General features: G+C 39.9%; 2 protein-coding genes across 4 annotated transcripts in view; one reads left to right on the top strand and one right to left on the bottom strand.

Annotated features, from left to right (window-relative positions):
• Positions 1–2526, bottom strand: part of LOC106585164 (A disintegrin and metalloproteinase with thrombospondin motifs 12) — a 49586-nt gene extending 47060 nt beyond the window's left edge. Inside the window, exons 1-2 of the mRNA XM_014171071.2 lie at positions 2222–2526; positions 1548–1909 (exon numbers count right to left, since the gene is read on the bottom strand). Coding sequence (XP_014026546.2) covers positions 1548–1909; positions 2222–2339 — 480 coding nt within the window. The 5' untranslated portion in view covers positions 2340–2526. The remainder of the gene's footprint in view (positions 1–1547; positions 1910–2221) is intronic.
• Positions 2527–7254: 4728 nt separating this feature from the next.
• On the top strand, positions 7255–25893 carry LOC106585165 (glycerol-3-phosphate acyltransferase 3-like). Of its 3 annotated transcripts, none has more exons than XM_014171073.2 (14): positions 7255–7346; positions 17067–17234; positions 17962–18028; positions 19772–19920; positions 21113–21258; positions 21503–21577; positions 21719–21808; positions 21994–22087; positions 23163–23278; positions 24354–24409; positions 24710–24795; positions 24924–25052; positions 25180–25259; positions 25418–25893. In XM_014171073.2, the coding sequence occupies exons 2-14, from the start codon at positions 17091–17093 to the stop codon at positions 25542–25544; spliced, it is 1359 nt and encodes a 452-aa protein (XP_014026548.1). In that variant the 5' UTR covers positions 7255–7346; positions 17067–17090; the 3' UTR covers positions 25545–25893. The 3 variants fall into 3 exon arrangements, with proteins under 3 accessions (XP_014026548.1, XP_045562606.1, XP_014026547.1); XM_045706650.1 differs by lacking the exon at positions 7255–7346 and adding an exon at positions 8900–9056; XM_014171072.2 differs by lacking the exon at positions 7255–7346 and adding an exon at positions 16679–16945.
• The last annotated feature ends 705 nt before the right edge of the window (positions 25894–26598 follow it).

Raw genomic sequence — 26598 nt, 5'->3', positions numbered from 1 at the left:
AGGTGTGATGGTGCTTTGCTGGTGACACTGTCAGTGATTATTTAGAATTCAAGGCACACTTCACCAGCATGGCTACCACAGCATTCTGCAGTGATACACCATCTCATCTGGTTTGCACTTCGTGAGACTATCATTTATTTTTCAACAAGACAATGATCTAAAACACACCTCCAGGCTATGTAAGGGCTATTTGACCAAGAAGGAGAGTGATGGAGCGCTGCATCAGATGACCTGGCCTCCACAATCACCCAACTTCAACCCAATTGAGATGGTTTGGGATGAGTTGAACCGCAGAGTGAAGGAAAAGTATCCAAAAAGTGCTCAGAATATGTGGGAACTCCTTCAAGACAGTTGGAAAAACATTCCAGGTGACTACCTCAGCTCATTGAGAGAATGCTAAGGGTGTTCAAAGCTGTCATCAAGGCAAAGGGTGGCTACTTTGAAGTATCTAAAATATATTTAGAATTGTTTAACCATTTTTTGGTTACTACATGATTCCATATGTGTTATTTCATAGTTTTGATGTCTTCACTATTATTCTACAATGTAGAAAATTGTAAAATAAAGAAAAACCCTTGAATGAGTAGGTGTGTCCAATCTTTTGACTGGTATTGTACGTCTGCCCAAGGTAGTCACGATGTATACATGATACATCGGGAAGATGTAGTATGGAGAGCGTTAGCACATTGACAAGATGTCTTGCAGATGTTTATATGTCGGCCAGGCATCAACATTCTATTCGAATGTCTCGGGCGTTGTCTTGTCAATGTGCAAAAACGCTCTCTAAACGATATATTCCCTACGCATTTTGATACGTCGACCAAAAGAGTGCATGTTGAATTGGGGACTAGTGTCACAAAAGAACAGTTGGTTTTTTCTTTGTATTATCTTTTACCAGATCTATTGTGTTATATTCTCCTACATTCATTTCACATTTCCACAAACTTCAAAGTGTTTCATTTCAAATGGTACCAAGAATATGCATGTCCTTGCTTCAGGGTCTGAGCTACAGGCAGTCAGATTTGAGTGTCATTTCAGGCGAAATTGAAAAAAAGTGGCGGATCCTTAAGAGTTTTAACTTGGTATAGCAATAGCCTAATAAACTTGAATCTTCTCTCTTCAGTTTACCCCCAAACAAAATCACTTATAGTCTAGTATAGTCCCATGTAGCTCAGTTGGTAGAGCATGGTGCTTATGGGTTCGATTCCACGGGGATAAGTATGAAAAATACAAAAATGTATGCACTCACTAGTAAGTTGGTTCCGCTAAATGACTAAAATATAAAGCTTATTGTTTTTCATTGTTGCCAGTATAATTTAACAGCTTTGACATGCATCCTCCAAACAGCGCCTGAAGGGCAAATGCAATCTAATGCCGACGTCATGCCAATGTGCAACTACATTTTATTTGTATTTATTTATGTAACGTTTATTTTACATCAGCCCGATGTATCATGTTGCATCGGGCCGACGTCGGCGAGACGTATGCGTCCTGTCTGGGTGACATTGAGTTAAATTCCAATCATGGTCAGTATCCTGGTTTCTTACCAAGCCTTCACAGGTGCTGATGGCGGCTGTCCCGGGCGCATTAGTAGGATCCGTCACGGTGCCGATCAGGTGGCACGCGTTCTCCCCTGTGGTACGCTGCTCAGTCCGGTTCAGACTTCCGTTTCGCCACTCCAGAACATATTTGTTCGACACCAAATAGTTGTTGACTGTTAGATTAAAAACCAAATTGCGACCTTTGTAGTTCACATTATAATACACGCGTCCCTCCAAAGGCCCCAAGTCTCGCTTGTGCCGCACGCGCTCAAAGCGGTGTGCTAGAGAGTGGGAGAGAAACTGTCCATCTCTGTCAACTTTGACTGGATGAACCATGGACACATCCGACTGGGACTGGAGAAAGCGACCTGAGGATAACATGGAAAAGTAATAACATTAGGCCAGTTGGATACAAATAACCACAACACTGAATTGATCCAATACTTACAACATCATTTCCAGATCAATCAGTTAATCATTTATCAAATTATAAATTAATTGATCAACCTTCCACTTGGCTAAAATTATGCACAAATGCATGCACTAACCTTGTAATGGCTAGCTACGATGTGTGCTGTTGCATTGCATCTATGCATGTAAGTGAAATTGCAACAATAAAATCGCAACATTGTTGCAGTAATTATAACCTAGGCTAGTTGTAACAACTGAGACACACTGACCTTGTTCTTCGTCTGGAGAGAGGAGGCTGCCAGGCAGCGAGAACTCGACATGGCTGGCAGCCAAAAACAAAACAGAATGTAGCAGAAAAAGAACCCGGCTCAGACGCGGACATCGCATATTTCATCTAACCAAAATCAAGAGATTGAAAAATATTCACTGGCATTGAAGTTTCGATTGTGCTTTAGAGGCGGTCCAGCGACCAGTTTGTTCCATCAAAGGCCAGCGTCATGATAAGGAGGAAAACATAGGCTGCATCGAAGAAGACCGGGTATAGGCTACAGAAGAACATGGTAAAAGTGGGAGAAAGCTCCAAGTTTGAGAGGGAGGGGAGGAGTATTGTGAGGATAGTGTCTAATTTCTTTCCAGGGGCGAGAGGGGAGCAGGAGCAGTGTGGTTTGCAGCTGCGACGCAGTGGGAGATAATTCAAACACAGAATAGGCCACAGGCGGCCCCGGGCCAAAACCGTCCCAATATTGATTTTTTTTCACCAATAATTTAGTAAATCTAAAAAGTATTCCTACAAATAAAAAGAGAGACTTATGTGATCATGTCTTAATGTAATCAACTTATGAAATGTTTGTTATTTTCAAATACAATCTATTTTTTGGGCTTACTTGTGGTCAATTTGCTGCAAATTTCTATAATTATGTTCAAGGCCCTCTGACCATCCGCTCAGACAAAAATCGTCCTGTGCCTGAATCTAGTTGCCTACCACTGGACTATGCCATCTTCTCCCTAGCCTAATAATGTACTAAAGGAGCCTAACATTCCTCCTTATAGTCCTAGGACCTTACATGTTCTGTTGAGAGGCGAAATGCCTCTGGAAAACAAAACAGCCAAATAGTCCATCTAAACGTGAATCGATTCACAATTGCGTTATGGTTCTAGAAACATAAAGCCCTCTACTTACATATCACATTAAAATAACTTCACAAAATGCCAAAATCTGTCTCGGTTTTAACACAGTTGCAACCAATAGTATTTTTCAGTGACAACATTTGTTCTGAGACGCAGATAGCGAATTAGCAAAGGTACGCCTCTGTATTCCGTCAGTTTTTCTGTAAACAAGTGCTGTAACATGGAAAAATGATCGTGTGGGAACCCTAATCCTATAAAGGTGTGTAGTAATTTAACTTTTTTTTAATTATTATTATTATTTCTTACTGATATAAAAAAACGTTCCTTATGTTTCCAAAACCATACCGCAAGCGATGCATTTTAACGTTCAGAACGAGCGTCAGGCTCTTAATTAATTAACAAAACTCCCCCGCCAGAAGATACCTTCATCAATAGGCACTAAAGGTAGTTAGTCTATGAATGGGTTATCTCCTCCCGCGCTTTTAGAAAGTAACCGCTGCAAACTTTATGCTCATAACTGTTTATTCAATATTTCATTTGAATTCGATGTCTTAGTAGGCCTATAATTTGTATTATAACTGTAAAATTGCTTCCCTTTTCATTCTCAGTATGCTTTGCTGTTAAGTCTCTGCAGAGTTGAATTTGAGAGCTACTCCTCCACCCAATCAAGAGTCAGAGTGGTGTTTTATGCAAATGGTTAAATCCTGGCCCAGACTACACAGTGGGATGTGCTACATTCCCAACATACTCACCTGTCTGTCTGTCGAGCAAGAAGCCCTGTTAATTGTTAAATTTATGGGGTCTGTCTGGAGGAGTGTGGGGGTGGAGTGTTTGTGTGTCTACTCCGCACACACACACACACACACACACACACACACACACACACACACACACACACACACACACACACACACACACACACACACACACACACACACACACACACACACACACACCTCTCAGTAAACCACTGGGGGATTCCAGTCCACAACAACCACTAAACAAATATACATCTGTAGTAATAAAGACATTTTATTGAGACATTTATGTAATGACAGAAATAGCAACCTCCAGCTATTTCAGTCCTGGTAAGTAGTGGAGTGGTAGCCTACCACACCCACATACTCAAAGCTGGGCAATCGAGATCTAATCTATTATACACATCCAAGAGAGATGGTGTGGCATTATTGTTTTGTAATGTCCTGCTGATTATGAAGTGTGTCATAGGCACAGGATACACATGGTACAGTACAATGAAAGGCTTACTTGCAGGTTCAATACATTCCATATCTAGTTTGACTGGTTATACATTGAGTTGGGGCAAGGGGCCAACTTGGTGAATTTGTTGGTCTGATATGTTGTTTAAACTTTAGACGAAATAACCCATGATCAATTGCTTGCCTAAACAAATAATTGTATGTGTTTAGGCTGCTTTCAATGAAAACCATTATTGTTTTATGTCCATGGAATCTATTGTACTGTAACGACCTAAATGGCAGCCATACTTGGAATTCAGTTGAAACTTGATCCTCTGCCAAGGCACCAGATTCTGTCTTATCCCATAGCAATATATCTAAATATATGTATCTGTCTTATCCTATAGCAATATATCTAAATATATGTATCTGTCTTATCCTAAAAGGTTTCTCAAGTCAGAATCAGGATCACAGTATTTCTTTTATTATCAGTCCCAGAGTTGTTTCCCAAACAGACCTCCAAAAATCTGCTGTTTATTGTGCAACAGACTGTACAATGTGTAGAAGTGTGTGTGTGTGTGTGTGTGTGTATTAAATTAATGAATGAATTACATTTTATTTTTGTGTCAAATCGGCAGTTAGTGACCCATCCCTTACAGGATTAATTGACACATAAACAAATATTAACTGATACAACATTACAAGGATTCACAGTAATAACTCTTCTGGAGCTTCATTTATCACTCATGCATAGGCACACATCTGTGTGTAAACCATGCGTGAGCTCATTTCAATGCAACATGTGACATTTATCAGAGAGGAAGAGGACGAGAGAGGCCCAACTCGGTGGAAAATCTGTCTCTCTCCAGCATTTTTGTTGTTTCGCCAACCAAGCAAGGAGTTTTTGTATGGAGGTCAATGAGAGTGTCAAATTTGGTCAACAAAAAAATGTATGACTTATTTTCTACTTTAGGTTTATTTGATCGAATAGAAGTTTCGTAATGCTTAAGTTGTTACGAGTGTAAGTAGGACACGTGACATCCCAGAAACTTTGAGAAAAAACCCTTTATCAGAGTTGTCTCAAGATGGCTATGCATATTCATGAGGCTAGTAGTATAGCCTCTCCCTCCATCGAATACAGTCGGTTGGCGTCAACAACCCTCATCCAAAAAATTATCACAATAATGAGATGTATCCACCAATCCAAATAAAGGATAGGCGGGAGCTAGACAGCCTGCTGTGCCGCTTTGTGGACAATGACTCCCATTGTTAGGGCAGAGAGACATCCATCTTGTCATTATATCCGTAATCTTTGGATTTATCAATATAAATGTTTGCTTGAGTGTGTACGTACAGACATTACCATGTGTACGCACAGTACCAAGTGGTGGAATAAAGGAACTGCTGGTCAACTATAGAATAGGGAAAATATATGTTGAAAATGTGTGAAATTGTGAGAGTAGGCCTAATAATTAAATCATTTTCCGATTTACTTGTACTCCCAATCAGTGAATTTTTTCGATAATAATCCATATAAAGTACAGTCATTTGTTAAATTACAGGGCACGTGTGAAAGTGAAACCATTGTGTAAATACTATAAAAGACTGAGATAATGGGAAATCGAATGCGAGATGGCTGATCTTGCCCTGTTGGAAGATTTGGAACAAGCTGCATTTTGCAGAGAGCACATTTTTTGAGACAGGTGGGACTTTTTTGAAGAAAGTACAGATTGGTTTTGGGAAACGATATCTGACAAGCCATTTTTATAGGATCTTTGCGAGGATTAAGACATTCTTTAGAAAGGCAAACACATGCCATTCCGGTGCACATCAAAGTGCTATCCACCCTCAGGTTTTTGGTAATGGGCACTTCAGCAGGAGCTTGCCGATAGGCCTCTCACATCCGTCAACAAAACAAAGGCGCTGATCGTGGACTACAGCAGACAGCAGAGAGAACACACCCTTATCCACATCGACGGGCTGCAGTGTAGAGGGTCAAAAGATTCATGTTCCTCAGCATGCACATCACTGACAACCTGAAATGGTCCCTTCACACAAACAGCGAGGTGAACAGTGCCTCTTCAACCTCTGGAGGCTGAAGAAATGCGGCTTGTCCCCTATGACCCTCGCAAACTTCTACAGATGCACCATTGAGAGCATCCTGTCAGACTGTATCACTGCGTGGTATGGCAATTGCACCGGGTGGTGGTGCGGTAAGCCCAACGCATCAGCGGGGGCACACTGCCTGTCCTCCAGGACACCCCTGCCAGCCATCTACAGTATCACACCTGGTATCACAGGAAGGCCAAGAAGATCATCAAGGACCTCAGCCACACGAGCCACTGCCTGTTCACCCTACTAGCATCTAGAAGGTGGGGACAGTACATGTGCATCAACGCTGGGAACGAGAGACTGAGAAACAGCTTCTATCTCCAGTCCATCATACTGTTAAATAGTCCCCACTATTCGGCCTCCGCCCAGTGCCCTGCCCTGAACCTTAGTCATTGTTCTAGCCGGCTACCACCCAGTACTCTACCCTGCACCTTAGAGACTACTGCCCTATGTGCGTAGTCATTGAACACTGGTCACCTGAATAATGTTTACATGCTGTTTCACCCACATACATATACACACATATATATACACACACATACATATACATATACATATACACACACACACACACACACACACACACACACACACACACACACACACACACACACACACACACACACACACACATACACACTGTATTCTAGTCATGGCTCATCCTATATAATGTATTTGTTTATTTTTATGGATTGTGTGTATCGATTTTTTTTATTGCTAGGTATTACTGCACCTTTGGAGCTAGAAAAACAAGCATTTCGCTGCACCTGAGATATCGTCTGCAAATATGCGGATATGACCAATAAACGTTTATTTTATTTGGCCAATGGATGGCGCTGTTCTACATGAAGGCGCGCTTTCACTACAGCGGTGGCTTGCCGTCTAACCCTCAGTCACAGTTATTTGTATGAGTTCTACAACAGGGAAGGGCATGGTAGTATGGACTGGTGTTTGAAAGGTAAGATCCACTACGCGCAGGGCTGAATATCAGGGAAAAACTTTGATTGTCCGGCCAGGTCTGGAAGATTCGCCCACGGTTTTTTGACTAGCGATTTGGTGAAGTTGTATATTAATTTGACTGTTAATATGATTGGCTATTGTTGTTGAATTAGGTTTTTGGTGACGTGCGTATATGTTGTTCAAGCTAAATTAAGTTGGTAGGTTTTCTTTTAAATGTCATTGCCCACTCAGCCTACCAACATTTCTAATATAATTAAATGTTGGACTTTTTTCTATCGCTTTTGAAATCGTCACGTGTTGCTGTTTTAGACATGCGCCTTGGATGTGTTGATGAACGCTCATTTTGCGTTTGGTCAAATTGAACCTTGCTATGTTATTCATGTTTGTTTCATTCAGCTTTACGTAGTCACACACGCACCTTCTGTGAGCCCATGTTCTGTGTTCTTCCTGAAAATCTGAGTTGTATCATTTTCTACCTTATCTAGTCTATAGTTAAAGGGATAGTTCACCCCAAAACGACAGGTTGGTTTCTTTACCCAGTAAGCAGTCTATGGACAAGACAGCGATCTATGCTTTTGTGGCAGAAATCCAATGCAAGTCAATATGTCTATTGGTATTTTTCACATTTCATGTCAAAAGCTAGCCCATGATGTACTGTTTAGGAGTGAAGACAAGCCTACTCCTTTTAACATCCATTGACCTTAAATGTTATGTTAATTGGTAAACTGGCTTTGGCAGCCAAAACAGCCATTACTTTGTCTAAACGTGAATGGATTCTTAATTACTATATGGTTTTAGAAACATAAAGGCGTATACTTTCATATCACATCAAAACATTTCCACAAATGCTAAATATACACTTATTGTACACTGTTGTAATACAGTTGCAGCCGATAGTACTCACAACACTTGTTGCAAACAGGTATTCGGAGACGAGATGGCTAATTAGAACAGGTGGTCGCGCCTCTCTTCTGTAAACAAGCGCTGTAACATGGAAATATGGTCGTGTGGGAACCTAAACCCTATAAATGTGTGTAGTAATTGAACCTTTTTGTTTTGTGAAAGATCTTTCTTGATTATATGAAAGCAAACTTCCAAAGGTTTCCAAAACCGTATCGCAAGCGAGGATTATTAACGTGTAGACAGAGCGTCGGGGCTATTGTACAGTACACAGTCCCACGCCGTCGTTAATGCTTCAACTGAGAGGGAGCCCTCTTTGCTGAACAAGAGCTAGTCCAAAGAATCATTGATCAAAGCATGGATTGCTGTTTTTACCTTGCCCATAGTTAGGGTTGGGGACATGTAATCCGTTACATGTAAGGGATTACAAAAACGGTAACTAATGCGTTACGTTACCAGCAAAAATATTGTAATCAGATTACAGATACTTTTGAAAAACTAGATTACTTTGAGGATTACTTTTAAATTCAGAAAGGATGTTTGCGAAAAAAAAGTCTGACACTTCTCTCTTTTCTCAATGACATTCAAAAATCAACATTGAAAAAAGGCTCACGTTTTTATGTTTGTTCCACCTTAGCGAGCCTGACCACAAATCAGAGACCACTATGATGACACCCCAAATGTGTTTGATGGATCGCGGGAAAAGAGCAGGAATATGCTTTTGTAGGCTACAGTCCAAGCTATGTCTTTCAATGGTGCGACTGGAGTCGGAATCCAAAGATGATCCAACTTGAATAAACACTTAGAGGTAAGGATGACAGCAGTGTTGTAGTCTATGGCGATACGGATATCACTTATTTTTTTATATTTTTTATATACTTGCAGTGAAGCCGCTCAACAACTACACCACACCAGTCATCCAACAGACTCCCATTCAGAGCGACACACAGAAGTATCCATGGTCAATGCCCTGCTCAAGGGCATGTCGACAGATCTCCCACAAGGCCAAAAATGGGGACCCGATCCCCCCCACTGTTCCCCAATAATAGCCCATCAACCATCCGAGACCCCTCCCACGGTCCCCCCAAGAATGTTTTTTTTTAATTCCATTCCCCACCCCCAAGAACCCCCCCAATGCACCAACAACCAAGAAAATTAACTAAAGAGGAAAAAGACAATGGAAAACAGGAAAAAAACAAAGCACATCAAGGACAACTAAAATCATAACAGCAAGGCCAACTGTATATGTTTGTGTGCATGTCTGTCACTATTTACATGTGTGTGTGTCCGTGTATGTGTGCATTTGAATGAGAGTGTGTATATGCATGTGTACAAACCTCTGCACGGCATCAGCCTCAGGCAAACCGGCATTAGCTGTAACACACTGTCATTCAAACATACTTTTTATTATGTTATATTTTGAATTTATTTTTTATACTTTTATCTTTGACCATCATTCTATCTCCCGGCCAGCAACTCCGCTCCCACTTGTCTCCGATTCCACATCCCAACACTCAGCTTCCCTCAGCCCATCCCACCTGTCTCTGCTGGCCACCCTCTTCGGATTTCTATGCAACATATATCTTTCAACTATGCTGTGATGTTTAACGTACAATGTCTATCTATCTAATCGAATAGAATCCACAGATTGCGAGTTGAAGATAAATACTTTTACTAAGAGTATTAGTAATTGATTGACCCGGTCTCTCCAGATCTCCTAACAGTACTATTTCTAGGGTCAATTTTAGATAAATGTTGTGCATTTTCAGCCATTCCTGAACCTGAGACCAGAAACAGGCTACCTGAGGGCAATACCAAAATAAATGGTCTATTGATTCTGTATCCTCACAAAAAAATCTGCAGAGTTTCGATGATTTTATGCCCTAAATATTTAACATTTTGTTGGTGGCAAGAATTCTATATAATCATTTTAGCTGAAAAGCACAGTCTTGAATCTTACGTCGTTTTATATATCAACTCCATGTACCATGGAATCGGTACATCAAAAATCTCTTCCGAACTATTTTGCAATCTGTATGGCACAGTTGTCAACATCCTGGTCCTCAAAAGAAACTGGTATACTTTCCTATTTATGCTATTTTTATTCTTCAACCAGTTTGTATCCTTTATATTGGGCAGACTGACCAGTTCCCTACCTCATCCCACTGCCACCTGCCTCCTCCATTTTTGGGGTAATGCTGTAATCATTTGGTTGTACTCTTGGATTGAGCAGACCTTCCTGTACTCCATGAAAGACATAACTCTACCATTCCAATTTACAATATCATTTATGAACAAAATACCCTTTTCAAACATCTTTCCCATAAATACAGGTATGTTATCAACCAGCACATTTGAGTTCAGCCATAATATTTGTTGTAATCTTTTCAGGGGGATGAAGTTGAAATTGTAGCCAGCTCTGCAATGCTTGTTTGAAAAAGGGAGATGCTTTGAAAAAAGTAGCATTTTTTAGTTAATCAAAAATGAGACATGGCAAAGGCAAAAAGGCCATTTTAACACAATGGATGAGCTTTTCTTAGTAATCTACTTGAAAACCATTTAGGGTTCAAGTAAAACATTTGAATAAGTGAAACTTTTAGAGGGAGGTTTAGTGCTTTTATATTTAATTAACCTCTCTAGGGTAGGTGGCACCAAATCGTCCCACCTACGTAACAGCCAGTGTAATCCCGTGGCGCGTTATTCAAATACATAAAAAATGCAAAAGCTTCAATTTTTCAAACATATGACTATTTTACACCATTTTAAAGACAAGACTCTCGTTAATCTAACCACACTGTCCGATTTCAAAAAGGCTTTACAACGAAAGCAAAACATTAGATTATGTCAGCAGAGTACCCAGCCAGAAATAATCAGACACCCATTTTTCAAGCTAGCATATAATGTCACATAAACCCAAACCACAGCTAAATGCAGCACTAACCTTTGATGATCTTCATCAGATGACAACCCTAGGACATTATGTTATACAATACATGCATGTTTTGTTCAATCAAGTTCATATTTATATCAAAAAACAGCTTTTTACATTAGCATGTGACTAGCATTCCCACCGAACACTGCCGGTTAATTTACTAAATTACTCACGATAAACGTTCACAAAAAGCATAACAATTATTTTAAGAATTATAGATACAGAACTCCTCTATGCACTCGATATGTCCGATTTTAAAATAGCTTTTCGGTGAAAGCACATTTTGCAATATTCTCAGTAGATAGCCCGGCATCACAGGGCTAGCTATTTAGACACCCAGCAAGTTTAGCACTCACCAAAGTCAGCTTTACTATAAGAAAAATGTTATTACCTTTGGTGTTCTTCGTCAGAATGCACTCCCAGGACTTCTACTTCAATAACAAATGTTGGTTTGGTTCAAAATAATCCATAGTTATATCCAAACAGCGGCGTTTTGTTCGTGCGTTCAAGACACTATCCGAAAGGGTAAATAAGGTTGATGAGCATGGCGCAATTCGTGACAAAAGAATTCTAAATATTCCATTACCGTACTTCGAAGCATGTCAACCGCTGTTTAAAATCAATTTTTATGCCATTTTTCTCATAAAAAAGCGATAATATTCCAACCGGGAATCTGCGTTTAGGTAAACAGACGAAAGAAAATAAAGCATTCGGTCGACTCGGGCCCATAGTACTCTGATCGGCCACTTGCCAAAAGCGATAATGTGTTTCAGCCAGAGCCTGCCTCGATATCGTTCAGCTTTTTCCCGGGCTCTGAGAGCCTATGGGAGCCGTAGGAAGTGTCACGTTATTGCAAAGATCCTCAGTCTTCAATAAAAAGACCCAAGATGAAACACAACTTGTCAGACAGGCCACTTCCTGCATGGAATCTTCTCAGGTTTTGGCCTGCCATTTGAGTTCTGTTATACTCACAGACATCATTCAAACAGTTTTAGAAACTTTAGGGTGTTTTCTATCCAAAGCCAATAATTATATGCATATTCTAGTTACTGGTCAGGAGTAGTAACCAGATTAAATTGGGTACGTTTTTTTATCCGGCCGTGCAAATACTGCCCCCTAGCCCTAACAGGTTAATTCTCTCAACCCACCCAATTCCTATTCATTATATAGATAGGAACACTTTATTTTGTCTGGTTTAGCGTCCCAGATAAAGCAAAATATTTTTTGCTCATATGATTTGAAAAACGAATCATCAGGAGTAGGCAGTGCCATAAGTAATTGAGTAAACTGAGATATGACTAAGGAGTTCATCAGGGCAATTTTTCCTTAAATAGACCTCTCTCTTACCTCTCTATGGTTGCAGGATCTTGTCTATTTTTCCAAGTTTTCTATTGAAATTCATTGTGGAGAGCTTATTTATATATTTTGTGATATGAATACCAAGTATGTCTACTTCACCGTCAGCCCATTTTATAGGTAAACTGCAGGGTAATGTAAAACTTGTATTTTTTTTAAAATCCAATATGTAATATTGTACACTTACCATAATTAGGTTTTAGTCCAGAGAGTCCAGAAAAGTTATCTAGATCTTCAATGAGACATTGCAAGGATCTAGCTTGCGGACTTAATATAAAACTTGAGTCATCGGCATACATTGACACCTTTGTTTTTAAGCCTTGGATTTCTAATCTTCTAATGTTGTTATTGGATCTGACTTTAATAGCTAGCATTTTGATGGCCATAACGAATAGATACGGTGACAGCGGACACCCTTGTTAACTTCTCTTGACAATTCAAAACTCTGAGAACTAGCTGTTATTTACTATTTTACACCTGGGGTTGCTAAACATTACTTTTACCCATTTTATAAGAGAATCACTGAAATTGAAAAAATCTAGGCATTTATAAATAAAATCCAGTCTTACTTTATCAAATGCACTTTCAAACTCCGTTATAAATACCAGGCCTGGCTTCTTAGATGTTTCTTGGTGTATATTATCTCCAATGTATCGTCCATGTCAAAAAACCTGCCTGATCAGGATGAACAATACCTGGTAAAACCTTTTTAATTCTGAGTGCTATGCATTTCGCTAGTATTTTTGCATCACAAGATTGAAGTGTAAGTGGCCTCCAGTTTTTTTTAGATAGACTGGATCTTTATATTTGACATCTGGGTCTTGTTTTAATAATAGTGAAATCAGACCTTCCTGCTGAGTACCTGACAGACTACCATTTCTATAGGAGTAGTTAAAACAATCTAACAATGGAGCTTTTAGTATATCAAAAAAGGCTTGATATACCTCTACCGGTATGCCATCAAGACCTGGGGTTTTTCTAGACTGAAAGGATTTAATAGCCTCAAAGTTCTTCCTCTGTAATTTGGCCTTCACATTGATCTTTCTGTACATTTGTTAATACATTTTTTTGTGTATTATTTGGAAAGAATACCTTACCGTAATCTTCATTCAGTAGGAGAGGATGAGACGGAAAAGAGAACATCTATTTAGCTTTCTCCTTGAAATGATAATTCGGAGAATAATAGATGACTCAGTCTTCAGTAGCGAGTTTCTGTAAATTATTTTTTCTTAGCGTTCCTGTGTTGAAGATTCAGGAAGAATTTTGTGCATTTTTCTCCATATTCCATCCAGTTTGCTTTATTTTTGTAATAGATTACATTAGATCATTCTTGAATAAGTTCCTCTAGTTCTTTTTGTTTTTCCTCAAACTTATTTTGTATCTCTGTAGTATTGTTTTTATTGCTATCTACCTGTACTATTAGTTCATGTATTTCCCTTGTTAGTCCTGTCTCTTTAGCCAGAAACTGCCTTTTCATTATTGATGAATATTGAATTGAATGACCTCTGAAAGTAGATTTGAAATGTATCCCAGACAATAAGGGGATTTTCTGAACTTATATTATACTGGAAAAATTCAGTTATAAATTATTTTGTCTTAGTTAAAAATGTTTTCCTCCAGTAAACTTTGATTACATTTCCAATATCCCCGTCCACATGGAAATTCTATAAGAGTTATGTGAATGCCAATTAGATGATGATCCGATCGCATTCTGTCTCCTATTAAAACTTTTTTAACCTTTGATGTAAGAGTGAAAGAGACAAGAAAGTAATCAAGACAACTAGCTTGATTAAGTCTCCTCCATGTATATCTCACTAGGTCTGGGTTTTTTAGTCTCCAAATATCCACTATTTCTAATGTGTCCATAATATTTGTAATTTCCTTAAGGGCACGATTTCATTTACGGTCAATTGAGATACTTAACACTGTGTTATAGTCTCCCACCATAATGATTTGATCGTTTGTTGCCTGTAAGTTCAATAAATTGGTAAAAACATTTTCAAAGAAGTATGGATCATCCTGATTTGAACCATCTGGATTAATGAGCCAAATCTCTTTTTTCATCCACTTTCATATTCAAAAAGGTCCACCTTCCTTGCAAATCATTCCTGACTATTTGCACATTCAGATTGCCATTTTTGTTAATTAATATCATCACATCTTTTGTGTTCCTTTGTCCATGACAAAAAATTATTTCACCACCCCATACCTTTTTTCCCACGCATCTTCATCTAAGGATGTAGAGTGAGTTTCCTGTAAACAGTATATGTTATATTCCTTTTCTTTTAGCCACGTAAAGACTGATAATCTTTTTTTATAATCTGATAAACCATTACAATTATAACTGGCTATACTTATTCCACCCCTTACCATAACTAGATCACTTATTATTGATATCTACATAGCACATTGATGTGAATCACACTGCAGCTCTCTCATTTAGCTATTTGCGCTTTACGGATTGTGGTTGTTGTGGATGGCTGTTCACAAATCTAAACGTGTATTTGAACCCAATAATGGTTGAATTCAAGAAGTTTAAGCTGCCAATCAATCATTGTTTTTGAAACCAGTGGACAGCCAGTGAAAAATGCGCTCTTGAAACAGCTGCGTAATGCGGATCCCAGCCTATGGAATAAAAGTGGGGCTTTTATTGCTCAGTCTAATTCATGTGGATAAAAAAATATTAATTCATAGGCCTAATGGACACATGCTCAAACTTGCACACTTTTGATATACTTAAAGGGCTATCTGTAGTTGCTACGTCCATTTTTAGATTTTTTAAATTATGTATATGTGTATCCATTGATTCTTGAAGAATATTACTTATAAATGCCTCATGAGCTTAGTTCAACTGTTGCACCCCATGAGAACCCAAAATATAAGCTTGTTTTTCTCCAATGTTTGTAAACATAGTAAATGTAAACAAACACTGTATAACCTCATAACATGATTTAAACAATACTTTTTATATCATGGACAGTCAGTCCTTGCATCCATAGCTCTATCTATTAATCTGAGTGTGGTTACATTTCTCCAGGCCTATCCCTCAGCTTTTTACCAAACAGAGGCGGGGTGTACATTTGGTTATTGTTTCATCTGTGGATTTGTCCTTTAAACAGCTGCATATTATCAAGATATCAAAGTGTCACCAACAAAAAGGTAAACAATAGGCCTATAGCAAATGCAGCATATGGCATTCATTTTTCACATGTAAATAGCACTTTTCAGTTGTGCTCAAAGCATGTCATTCCATGAGCGCAGCATTTATTTGTCAACTCGAAGCAAGGAACCCAATCAGTCCTCCATGACAACAAAATAAACAACAGAGTAGGGCTGGCTAATAAATCCTTTGTTCTGGGGTTATGCTCAGGTAAAACAATTTGGCTAATCTATTCTTCCATATTTCCAAGTCCTATTCTTGAAGATCAAGGGTTCTAACATTTATTGGAATGACTGGAATTCTGATAGACATTTTTTTTAATGTGAAGATATCTTTTCATTGTATTATTATATGTAGTTGAAAGCCATGGGTTAGAAGAAGCCTACATAACCAACCCATGAAGTAAAATGTAACATCCATACATGGCCCGCTATGTAAACTTTAACATTGATTTATCCTGCAATAGATGTCATTCTATTTGGTAACATTTTTGTCTTCTTCTGATGCCTCTTAAGGGGAAAGTCATCTAAAAGTAACAATGTAATCAGATTACGTTACTGAGTTTGGGTAATCCAAAAATTACGTTAGTGTTTACAATTTTGGACAGGTAACTAATAACTGTAACAGATTACAGTGGTCCCGTGTGGCTCGGTTGGTAGAGCATGGTGTTTGCAACGCCAGGGTTGTGGGTTCGATTCCCACGGGGGGGGGCAGTATGGAGAGAGAAAAAGAAAAAGGAAAAAAAATGTATGAAATGTATGCATTCACTACTGTCGCTCTGGATAAGAGTGTCTGCTAAATGACTAAAATGTAAATTACATTTAGAAAGTAACCTAACCAACCCTGCCCATAAACTGCTTACAGGGTAAGAAAACCAATATGTAATTTGGGTGAACTATATCTTTAACTGTAGCAATTGAGGTAGTACTGTCCGATATTGAACCAACAACATCCTGAACTCCTGTGTCATAAAAGACCAGGCAGCATGCCAGACATGGGCTAAAGTACACTTGCATACAGAGAGGTAGTTGCTCTTAGCAACACTAGTATTTACACACTAGCATTGCTGCGAATTAGCTTGCAAAAATAACGGAATACTTTTCCAGAAGTTAAATAAAATTTCAACTTACTCTCTCGATTGTCTGGAGGCTCGGTCCTTATGCAGGGGAGTATTTTAGGAAAAAACATCTAATGGAACGTATAATTACAGGAGGGGGTCTGTTGTAGACCCATGCAGTTCCTCAGCATGGTCAGTTTCTCTCTGCTTACCTCATTCCAAAATAAAAGTCCCCCACAAGTTCTTGCTTTTTTGCAGTTATGGTGCTACTACTACTACTACTACTATCTTTCTCATGTTGCTATTTCCGCAGGGTGACGGAGAGAGGTCTGTAGCGATGGAGGATTTCTGGGCCATGGTCCTGGCAGGGCTGAAGGTGTGGGTCTGCCTCATTGTGGCTCTTCTCATGGTGCCCGCCATGTTTGGCTTCTCCCTGGGCATCTCTGAGACATACATGAAGATCCTGGTCAAAATCTTGGAGGTAAAATGCGTCTGTCCAGAAGTTGCCGACCATCAAACATTTACTGGCACAGGGGTACAACAAATGGGAAAGAGGAAATCTAATACCTACACACTGTTTAAAGGCTGGTAAACTGCCTCTCTCAGACAATATGAGGTGCACAGCTGCATGTGTCTATAACTATCTTAAATGTTTGTTATGCATCATGTTCTAAATATAAGCCTTGTGTCCTAAATGTATGCTGTTTTCATACTACACAATATAATAAGATACAGGACACATGACTTGGCCAGCGGGCTAGCCATGGTCCTTCATTTTACTTATATTGGAGATTTGTATCAGTTTCAGGAATGCAGGAACAAGAAATGCGTGGTCACTGCACTGTCATGATCAGCTGTCACATATTTACTGTAGGGAAAGTCTACTGTACACAACAATCAATTAGCACAACTCTGCACATGTGACGTATAGACATGGAATGTATATATGTTTTTTGACAGAAAAGCATATGTTCTACAGTGTAATATTTGTTATATTTTTTGTAATTGTCCTGTAACCTTACGACCTCCTGAATAAGCCTCTGGACAGTGATTGAAAGGTTTTCTAGCATGAGAGTTCAGGGGTTAATATATGTGTGTGTGTGTGTGTGTGTGTGTGTGTGTGTGTGTCCTTTCTCTACTGTCCTTGTGTGGGTCAGGGAGTGAGAGGTCAAAGGCTAAAGGTGTTTCTCATTTCTCCTGTCCTCCAGTGGGCCACGTTGAGGATCCAGACAGTCAACAAAGCACAGCGGATACTCAAATCCTCCTCATTCAATAGTGAGTCAATGAGCAGAGCTCTCACACTGATCAATAGATTCATTTGATTGATTTATTGCTTGAATGATGGATAGCGAGATGAAGGGATTGATTGATTTATTCATTGCTCTATGATAATGAAATGATCAAGGGGATTCCCAAAAATTACGTTGTTGATATTTTAGGCTTGCAAGTCTGGGCAAGTGTGAGAAAGAGAAACGGCGACGATTTCGGTGACTTACTTTATTTTAGAGAAACTCATCATTAATTAACATGTTATACGGTATGTTATATGTTTCAGTCCAATCCGGTTCTCTTCTCTGTCAAGGACACTGGGTCACACATCCACACTTGTTCATCTGCTGTGTTCAGAAGCGCAGCTGTAAAGTGCCCTAGAATAAATGAAGGGTTGAGTGCATGGAAATTAGTCCTGACATGAGTTTCGCTCAGGTGTCAATGGTTGACTGCGAGCTGATAATAGATTACATTTTAAAATACAGCTTCTCAATGTGCCCAAGCCGCGTTAAACGGTAAGGGAGAGGGGTACATTTCTATAAAACGATACCTCTGAGAACCTCGAGACCGTGTAAACCTGTTTTATAGTGCCGGGCAGGGGATTGCAGTGGAGATGGCTTGGAGCTGTGTTTGTTGAATAGAAGACGGTATTTGGTCCAGCTCGGTCCCCAGAGCATTTCCGATGTGATATACTGCATTATGTGGCGCTGGGCTTGCTGCCTATCTGTCGGGCTGACGCAATTCCTCCCCTCACAATCAGCAGTCATATAGGCTAGTCGGGGGGGGGGCAATTAAATTAAACTCGCAGTGTGGTGTTCACTGGCTAGCACAGCAGATCAATGTGCTCTTTTTTATTTGTTAGCATATCAACTCACAGGATGGTTTCTGTATTATATGGATACCATAGACTCCCCTCGCTTGTACTGTACTGAAGTTTTCCTAAAATAAGAGTTTGTGTTTTCAAAGAAACAAAGGGTGGATTGAATTCAACACAAAGTCAGTCACTCAGTCTCTCTCTCCTGGACTTTGTCCTGTGTTATCAGATCGTATATCCTTAGCTGATCCCACTGTCTTCAGACCTGCTGGAGGGAGGGATTCACTTTGGTGTGGAGTTGGGTAATCTGATCCTAGACCTGTGATTACCTCGATGATAGACACACAAAGGGAGGCCCTTTTAAGGAAAGAAAGGAGCCTCATTTATCAGTGAACACTGCTCTCTGATAGCTGTTATCTGAAGTGGTCCCAGTTTGTAAAGTGCAAGGCCACTGACATTTTCTCTGTTTGATGGCCTGTCATTTAATATGCATTCTGTATGACAATTCTATTGTTGAGGCCTTGCCCACAGTGATAAACTCTGGATTTCATCAATTTATATTAGGGTTACCTACAGATAAGTTTAAATAAGGATTACTCAGACATCAGCTCAGGATATCGTGTTTTCTCAACATGGGGCAACAGTGTGAGAGTTAGTGACACAAGTGTGTTGCAATCCTCTGATTCATTTCCTTCCTCACCAGCTCCTAACAAGTCCACAGTGGTTTGACCAATTTGTCCTCCTTTCATTCAAAATGTATGAAAATTCAAAGCCTATTGACTCTAGGATTTGTAACACTGAATGTTGTCTTTCATCAACGGTAAAAGATAACACTGAATCATCTTCCTTATCGACTACAAATATGCGGTACGATTACAATCCAAGCTAAAAAGGATGAGGTGGATTAGTTGAGCATGTGTGCGGTTTTCCCCCAGGCCTCGTCCAGAGGGATGATGGTTCTATGGAGGAGGAGCTGAGGGGGTTAAGGCGCAGTCGCCCCAAACCACCAGTGGGGGGAGACTTCACCCTCAGCGACTGTTTCTACTTCTACAGACGAGGCATCGAGGATATCGTGGAGGATGAGGTGAGTCCACAGACTAGAATAAGATTGATGCCTAATTCCAAATGTATCCCTAACCCCCAGACATTCCATGATGGCCCCTAATAGAACTGAGTAAAACCTGTAGCTTCACCTAACCCTCTGGTAGTCTAGGATGAGTTTCCTAATTTATTGCCTACTGCACACTCCTCCAGTCCTTTCAAATCAATGATCACGTTTACATGCACACCGATATCCTGCTATTTTTCGGAGATACTCAAGTATTCTGTTTTGAGTTGACGCATACGAATGTCACATCCCGTTTACAATAGCCCGAAATAAGCTTGTATCCCAGTTTTGAGAAACCCGAATAAGATGCCTGGGATATGCTGGTCTTAGACGGATACTGTGGCATGTAAACATCTTATCCCGTTTACTGTTGTTTTCCTGCAGTAAAATGATAGACCAAATGTATATTTTGTCTCAGTAACAGGAATAGAGAAATCTTATTTATTTATTTCATCTTAAGGAAATGTGAATGTGCAATTTTCTTCTGCGACATAAAAGCTGACAGTATTTCACTTTCAACCAAAATATGATTCCAAAATGGACTGAATTACTATCAGAAACATGTTGGATTGTTATTACATCTTTTAATTTCCCTGAAACTGGTCAACAAACCGATATCATTTGGACATTTTGTGTGGAAAATCTTCCCGGTCCCTAAATGTCTTCTCTGAAAGGGAATCAGAAATGAAAGATTCTATCCATTTATTACATTATTCTGATGAGCAAGGCTTTATTTAGTATTCTAGAGCATCAAGTAATGACAGAAGCCTACTTAATGTCGGAAATTAGACGCAGAACAATATCTAAATAAGGCTTAACTTTATTTTCCACACCCCCTTCAAAAAATGGTTCCGTCATCACTGGGCAAATTCGGAATTGTCTGTTTATTCATGGACCAGGGATCCATGTGAGCAGGATATATCAAAGGTGCATGTAAACGTCTTATTCTGAATAAGACCTTAACCGGGATATGAGCTATTATCCGGAATACTGTGCACATGTAAACGTGGTCGTTGAATGGGTATCAGGAAGTGCTTAGGGCCCAGGAAATAGGCATTGATTCAGGATTGGGCAAAAGAGTACAACAACAATTTAAAAAAATCCAGACTTCCTTTCTGTACAGGTAGGCCTACTAAGTTCTTTTTAATGTTGTTCCTCTGACCTCCAGGTGACCCAGCGGTTTTCGTCAGAGGAGCTGGTGTCGTGGAACCTGCTAACTCGGACCAACATCGACTTCCAGTACATCAGCCTCAAACTGACCATGGTCTGGGGCCTGGGCGTGTTCATACGCTACTGCATCCTGACTCCGCTCAGGTGATTACTGAGCGTGTGAAATCACTCATCATCACTGTGCTCACCTTTTTAATAAGTCCTTAGCTCTCTTACAGTTCACATCCATAAACCAAGCATACGTGTCACTGACTGACATTTATGTTGCTGAATAGACAGGATTTACAGCCAACAAAATAATAAGCCATGTAGCATCGACAATGCATTAATCCATGACCAGTGTTGTAGTGTCTCGTGTATGTTTCCGAGTCCGAATGTTTTCTTTCAGGATCATGCTGGCGTCTATAGGCCTGACCTGGCTGGTGATAGGAACCACTGCTGTAGGATTCCTCCCTAACTGGAGGTACAGTTACACTGCATTGAATCTACAGGTTCACACGGGATTGTTTTAAAAACTGAGACGTTTGTCTTGTGTGATTTTTGTATTTAATCAGCTTCGTGGTAGCTTCTTACGTGCGTGTCCGTGTGTGTGTGTGTTTCCTAGGCTCAAGTCCTGGCTGAGTGAGTGGGTCCATGTGATGTGCTACAGGATCTGTGCTCGAGGCCTCTCCTGCACCATCCACTACCACAACAAGTCGGTGAACGCTCCTCTCCTCTGACACATGCATACACAGCAGGCTTTCACACACACTGTCATGTCCCCCAGTGACTCTACGGAAGGTCCTCGTGATAGGTGAACAGAGCTTTGTTTTGATGTAAGATGCACGTCTGCCACTTTAATGTGTGCCTGCGTGTGTTCTCTGTCTTGTGTTTTTACAGAGAAAACAGACCCAGAAAAGGAGGAATCTGTGTGGCCAATCACACCTCCCCGATTGATATTGTCATTCTCTGCAACGATGGGTGTTACTCCATGGTATGTGAAATAAAGCAGAAATTAAGCCTAGCTTGAAATAGCTAAACTTTTAATTCATTTTTTATACCTTTATTATCAATGTTCCTTCTAAGCTGCACACGTGTGTGGGCGCACAGCTCCCCCAGGACTGCCGCGCAGATGAAATATCAACCTGCGCAGAGAAGCAGGAGATTGAACTACACTCAACTTTCTAGAGTTTTCCGCCTTAGTTAACACCATCAACGTTTCCCTTTACTGTGGGAATTGTGATCGAATCAATGCAATATTAGCAACTTTCAATACAACATACCAAAACAAAACAAACTATGCAAGACTTAGTATGCAAAATGAACAATGCAAGAGATTTTGTTGTAGGCAGAATGCATCGGGTAGGATTCTATTGCATTGACACACACCACTCAGCCCATACTCTACACAGACCAGTGCAGCATAACCAATCAGAGCTGCAGTAGGCCTATATGCAAGTAGACCATTGCCATATATGGATCTGTGCGATTCAATTTGAATTGGAGTGGTCGTGAATAGATGCGCTTGTTTTGAGATCAAAGCCAGAGCTGCATGTAGTCTAATTCTTTAATGTTCCTGAGATGGAAGTATGCTGTTTTGGATATGCGTTGTCAAAAGTTAGACCAGGCTCAAAGGTAACACCAAGGTTTTTAACAACCGTGTTTGGTGTAATGAGGCAACCATAAATACTGTGAGTGAGGTTTGACACTTTGTGAGTTTCTTGTAGCCAAGTAGCTTTATTTCTGTCTTGTCAGAGTTTAAAAGCAATAAGTTGGTTGTCATCCAGTGTTTAACGTCAGTGGGGCATGTCTCAAGGTGGACTGACTGTAAAGTATTGTCTTGTTTAAAAGATAAATACAATTGGGTGTCATGATCATCCCCATGGCAATGAAAGTGCATGTTGTACTTACGGATGACATTGCCAAGTGGTAGCATGTATAAAGAAAGTGCAGTCTCAGTTTATCTGTTGCTAATTTACTGTCTTCTACTACTTTAATCCTGTTCAGATGATTTGTCTGTGAAATGTATTATGAGGACGATAGATGTGATTTGATCTGATGTGTTTTAGGTGGGCCAGTCACATGGGGGTCTGATGGGAGTGCTGCAGAGGGCCATGGCGAGGTCCTGTCCTCACATCTGGTTTGAGAGAGCTGATATGAAAGATCGCCACCTAGTGACCAAAAGGTGAGCTTATCTGTTCGCTATCTTATCAGCCGGTGGGTTGGGCATGTTCCTGGCACCAGACACTGGTATTCTGACTGCCAACACTCTTCAGACAAGCACTGATATGCCCGTGGAAAATTGCTACAGACCAATAAACAGTGGTGGAAAAAGTACCTAATTGTCATACTTGAGTAAAAGTATTGATACCCTAATAGAAAGTTACTCAAGTAAAAGTGAAGGTCACCCAGTAAAATAGTACTTGAGTAAAAGTCTAAAAGTATTTGGTTTTAAATATACTTAAGAATCAAAAGTAAATGTAAATGCTAAAATATACTTAAGGATCAAAAGTAAAAGTATAAATCAAATTACTTATATTAAGCAATGCAGACGGCACCATTTTCTTGTTTTTAAAATGTACAGATAGCAAGGGGCACACTCCAACACTCAGAAATGATTTACAAACCATAGGCAGTAGGGATGACCAAGTGTTCTCTTAAGTGTGTCAATTTCACAATTTCCCTATTTCCCTATCCTGCTAAGCATTCAAAATGTAACGAGTACTTTGGGTTGTCAGGAGAAAATATATGGAGTAAAATACAATATTTCCTTTAGGAATGTAGTGAAGTAAGAGTTGTCAGATACCCCCCAAAAAAGACTTAAGTAGTACTTTAAAGTATTTTTACTTAAGTACTTTACACCACTGCAAATAAATCAGTCAAATCTTTTTTATTTAACCTTTATTTTGACAGGGTGTCAATGCTGAGACCAAGGTCTCTTTTCCAGATGAGCCCTGTTTAGCACAACAATACACATCAAACACAATATTTAATCATAGGTATTCACTTATCTTATTTCCTTATCCAGATAAAAAAAAAAACTCATGCCAGACCAATGACATATGTTATATAGGTGCTTGTCAAAATCCCCAACTGTAGAACATTCAAGCATAAATGTCATTGCCATTTGACAATTGGGGATATAATTTAATACTAAGATTTCCTGATATGGACATGCATTATATGGTTTTAATTAAAGCTATGTTCACACTCCTCCCAGATATAAAGTTAGGTTTTATAATTGCTGTTAATGTTTACAGGTTGAGGGATCACGTGAATGACAAGACTAAGCTTCCTATATTGATATTTCCGGAAGGTAAGTGCTACAATGGAGTAGAATGAAGTCCTTTAGACACTGATCTAAGTCAGTCAGTTTAGCATTGGTTCGGATAAGCTGCATTGGTGTTGCATTGGTTATGTACAGTAAGGTCATCCTATACCTGTACGTATGAGTAGCATCTGCTAGAATGAATTTCTCTTCCTTATCTGTGATTTTGGAGAGCGTTGTTGTTATCATAGAGATCCTATCTGACCAATGAAATGTGATTTGATCTTTATATATCTCTGGTCGTTCTGGTTATGGCTTATCTGCAGTCCATATTTCTGGTTTCCTCAGGGACCTGTATCAACAACACATCTGTCATGATGTTCAAAAAGGGAAGTTTTGAAATCGGAGGAACGATATACCCAGTAGCCATAAAGGTAAGGTACTCTGTAAGGTACTTCTGTTCAGTATTTGACTTTTCCCTAAATCATGCAAAGATGACATTGGAAAGTTGCGTGAGAAAGTCAGCATGGATTTGAAGAGGTTTTCTGTCTCCCTCCCTCAGTATGACCCTCAGTTTGGGGATGCGTTCTGGAACAGTGCCAAGTACAACATGGTGAGCTACCTGCTCAGGATGATGACTAGTTGGGCTATAGTCTGTAATGTCTGGTACCTGCCAGCCATGCACCAACAGGTGTGTATACAACACCACACACACACACACACACACACACACACACACACACACACACACACACACACACACACACAGTACCTACCAATTATGCACTAAGTGCGACTAACTTATTGCATGTTTTCAGGAAGGGGAGGATGCTGTCCAGTTTGCCAACAGAGTCAAGTCTGTCATCGCACATCAGGGGGGACTAGTGGACCTGTCCTGGTAAGAATCTCCTCCCATCTTACTATGAATGGCATCCTGACTGTCTCATCCTGGCCTTTGCGTCTCTTAGACCTCAGAACGGACACGTTTGCAGTATCTCTTGCACACAGATTATTTTGTGTTAGTATCTCCTAGACCACATGTTTGTTCCCCTGTAGGGACGGAGGCCTAAAGAGGGCTAAGGTGAAGGACACGTATAGAGAGGAGCAGCAGAAGAAGTACAGCAGCATGGTGGTGGGTAGCGAGGAGGACCGCAGCGGTAACGGTGACTACACCCTCCTCTAACATATGAAAAGGGCAGCTCGTTCTCTAGCAACCTACATCGCGACCGCTGGAGACAGGAGTTTTACTTTGGCAGGGGTCGCGTCGCATTTCGGTTTCTCCAATGATCACGCAGCGTTTAGCTTTCACAGTGTACAGAAGGTGGGCGTTGGCCCATCCAAAAGCTCTTATCTGGGAGTTTGGACAGGAGCTGGCCATCACTGCCTGAATACTGCACTGCTGACGACCACGGACTAGACTGTCATCGTGTGAATGAACCATTTTAACCTCTCTAGGGTATGTGGGACGGTAGCGTCCCACCTCGCCAACAGCCAGTGAAATAGCAGAGCACCAAATTCAAAACATCAAAAATCTCATAATTCAAATTTCTCACACATACAAGTATTATACACCATTTTAAAGATAATCTTCTCGTTAATCCAACCACAGTGTCCGATTTCAAAAAGGCTTTACGGCGAAAGCATAGCATTAGATTATGTTAGGACAGCACCTAGACAAGAAAAACCACACAGCCATTTTCCAAGCAAGGAGAGGCGTCACAAAAATCAGAAATACAGCTAAGATTAATCACTAACCTTTGATCTTCATCAGATAGGACTTCATGTTACACAATACATGTATGTTTTGCTCAATAAAGTTCATATTTATATCCAAAAAAACCATTTTTACATTGGCGTGTAATGTTCAGAAATGTTATGCCTCCAAAACATACGGTGAATGAGCACATCAATTTACAGAAATACTCATCATAAACTTTGATGAAAGATACACGTGTTATGCACAGAATTATAGATAAACTTCTCCTTAATGCAACCGCTGTGTCCGATTTCAAAAAAAGCTTTACGGCGAAAGCAAACTTTGCAATAATCTGAGTACAGCGCTCAGACATCAAAACAAAGCCATACAGATACCCGCCGTTTTGGAGTCAACAGAAGTCACACATGGCATTATAAATATTCACTTACCTTTGATGATATTCATCGGAATGCACTCCCAGGAATCCCAGTTCCACAATAAATGTTTGTTTTGTTTCGATAAAGTCCATATTCATGTCCAA

Source organism: Salmo salar, chromosome ssa24, assembly GCF_905237065.1.
Source record: "Salmo salar chromosome ssa24, Ssal_v3.1, whole genome shotgun sequence".
In the NCBI taxonomy this organism is placed as follows: Eukaryota; Metazoa; Chordata; class Actinopteri; order Salmoniformes; family Salmonidae; genus Salmo; species Salmo salar.
Note: the sequence above shows the minus strand (reverse complement) of the source record. Positions and strands in the feature narration are given on the sequence as shown.

Excerpts from the sequence above, each read along its gene's own strand:
- LOC106585165 (XM_014171072.2), top strand. Across the intron at positions 24,410-24,709 it reads TATATTGATATTTCCGGAAG|GGACCTGTATCAACAACACA; the intron begins GTAAGTGCTACA and ends TGGTTTCCTCAG. Across the intron at positions 25,260-25,417 it reads GGACTAGTGGACCTGTCCTG|GGACGGAGGCCTAAAGAGGG; the intron begins GTAAGAATCTCC and ends GTTCCCCTGTAG.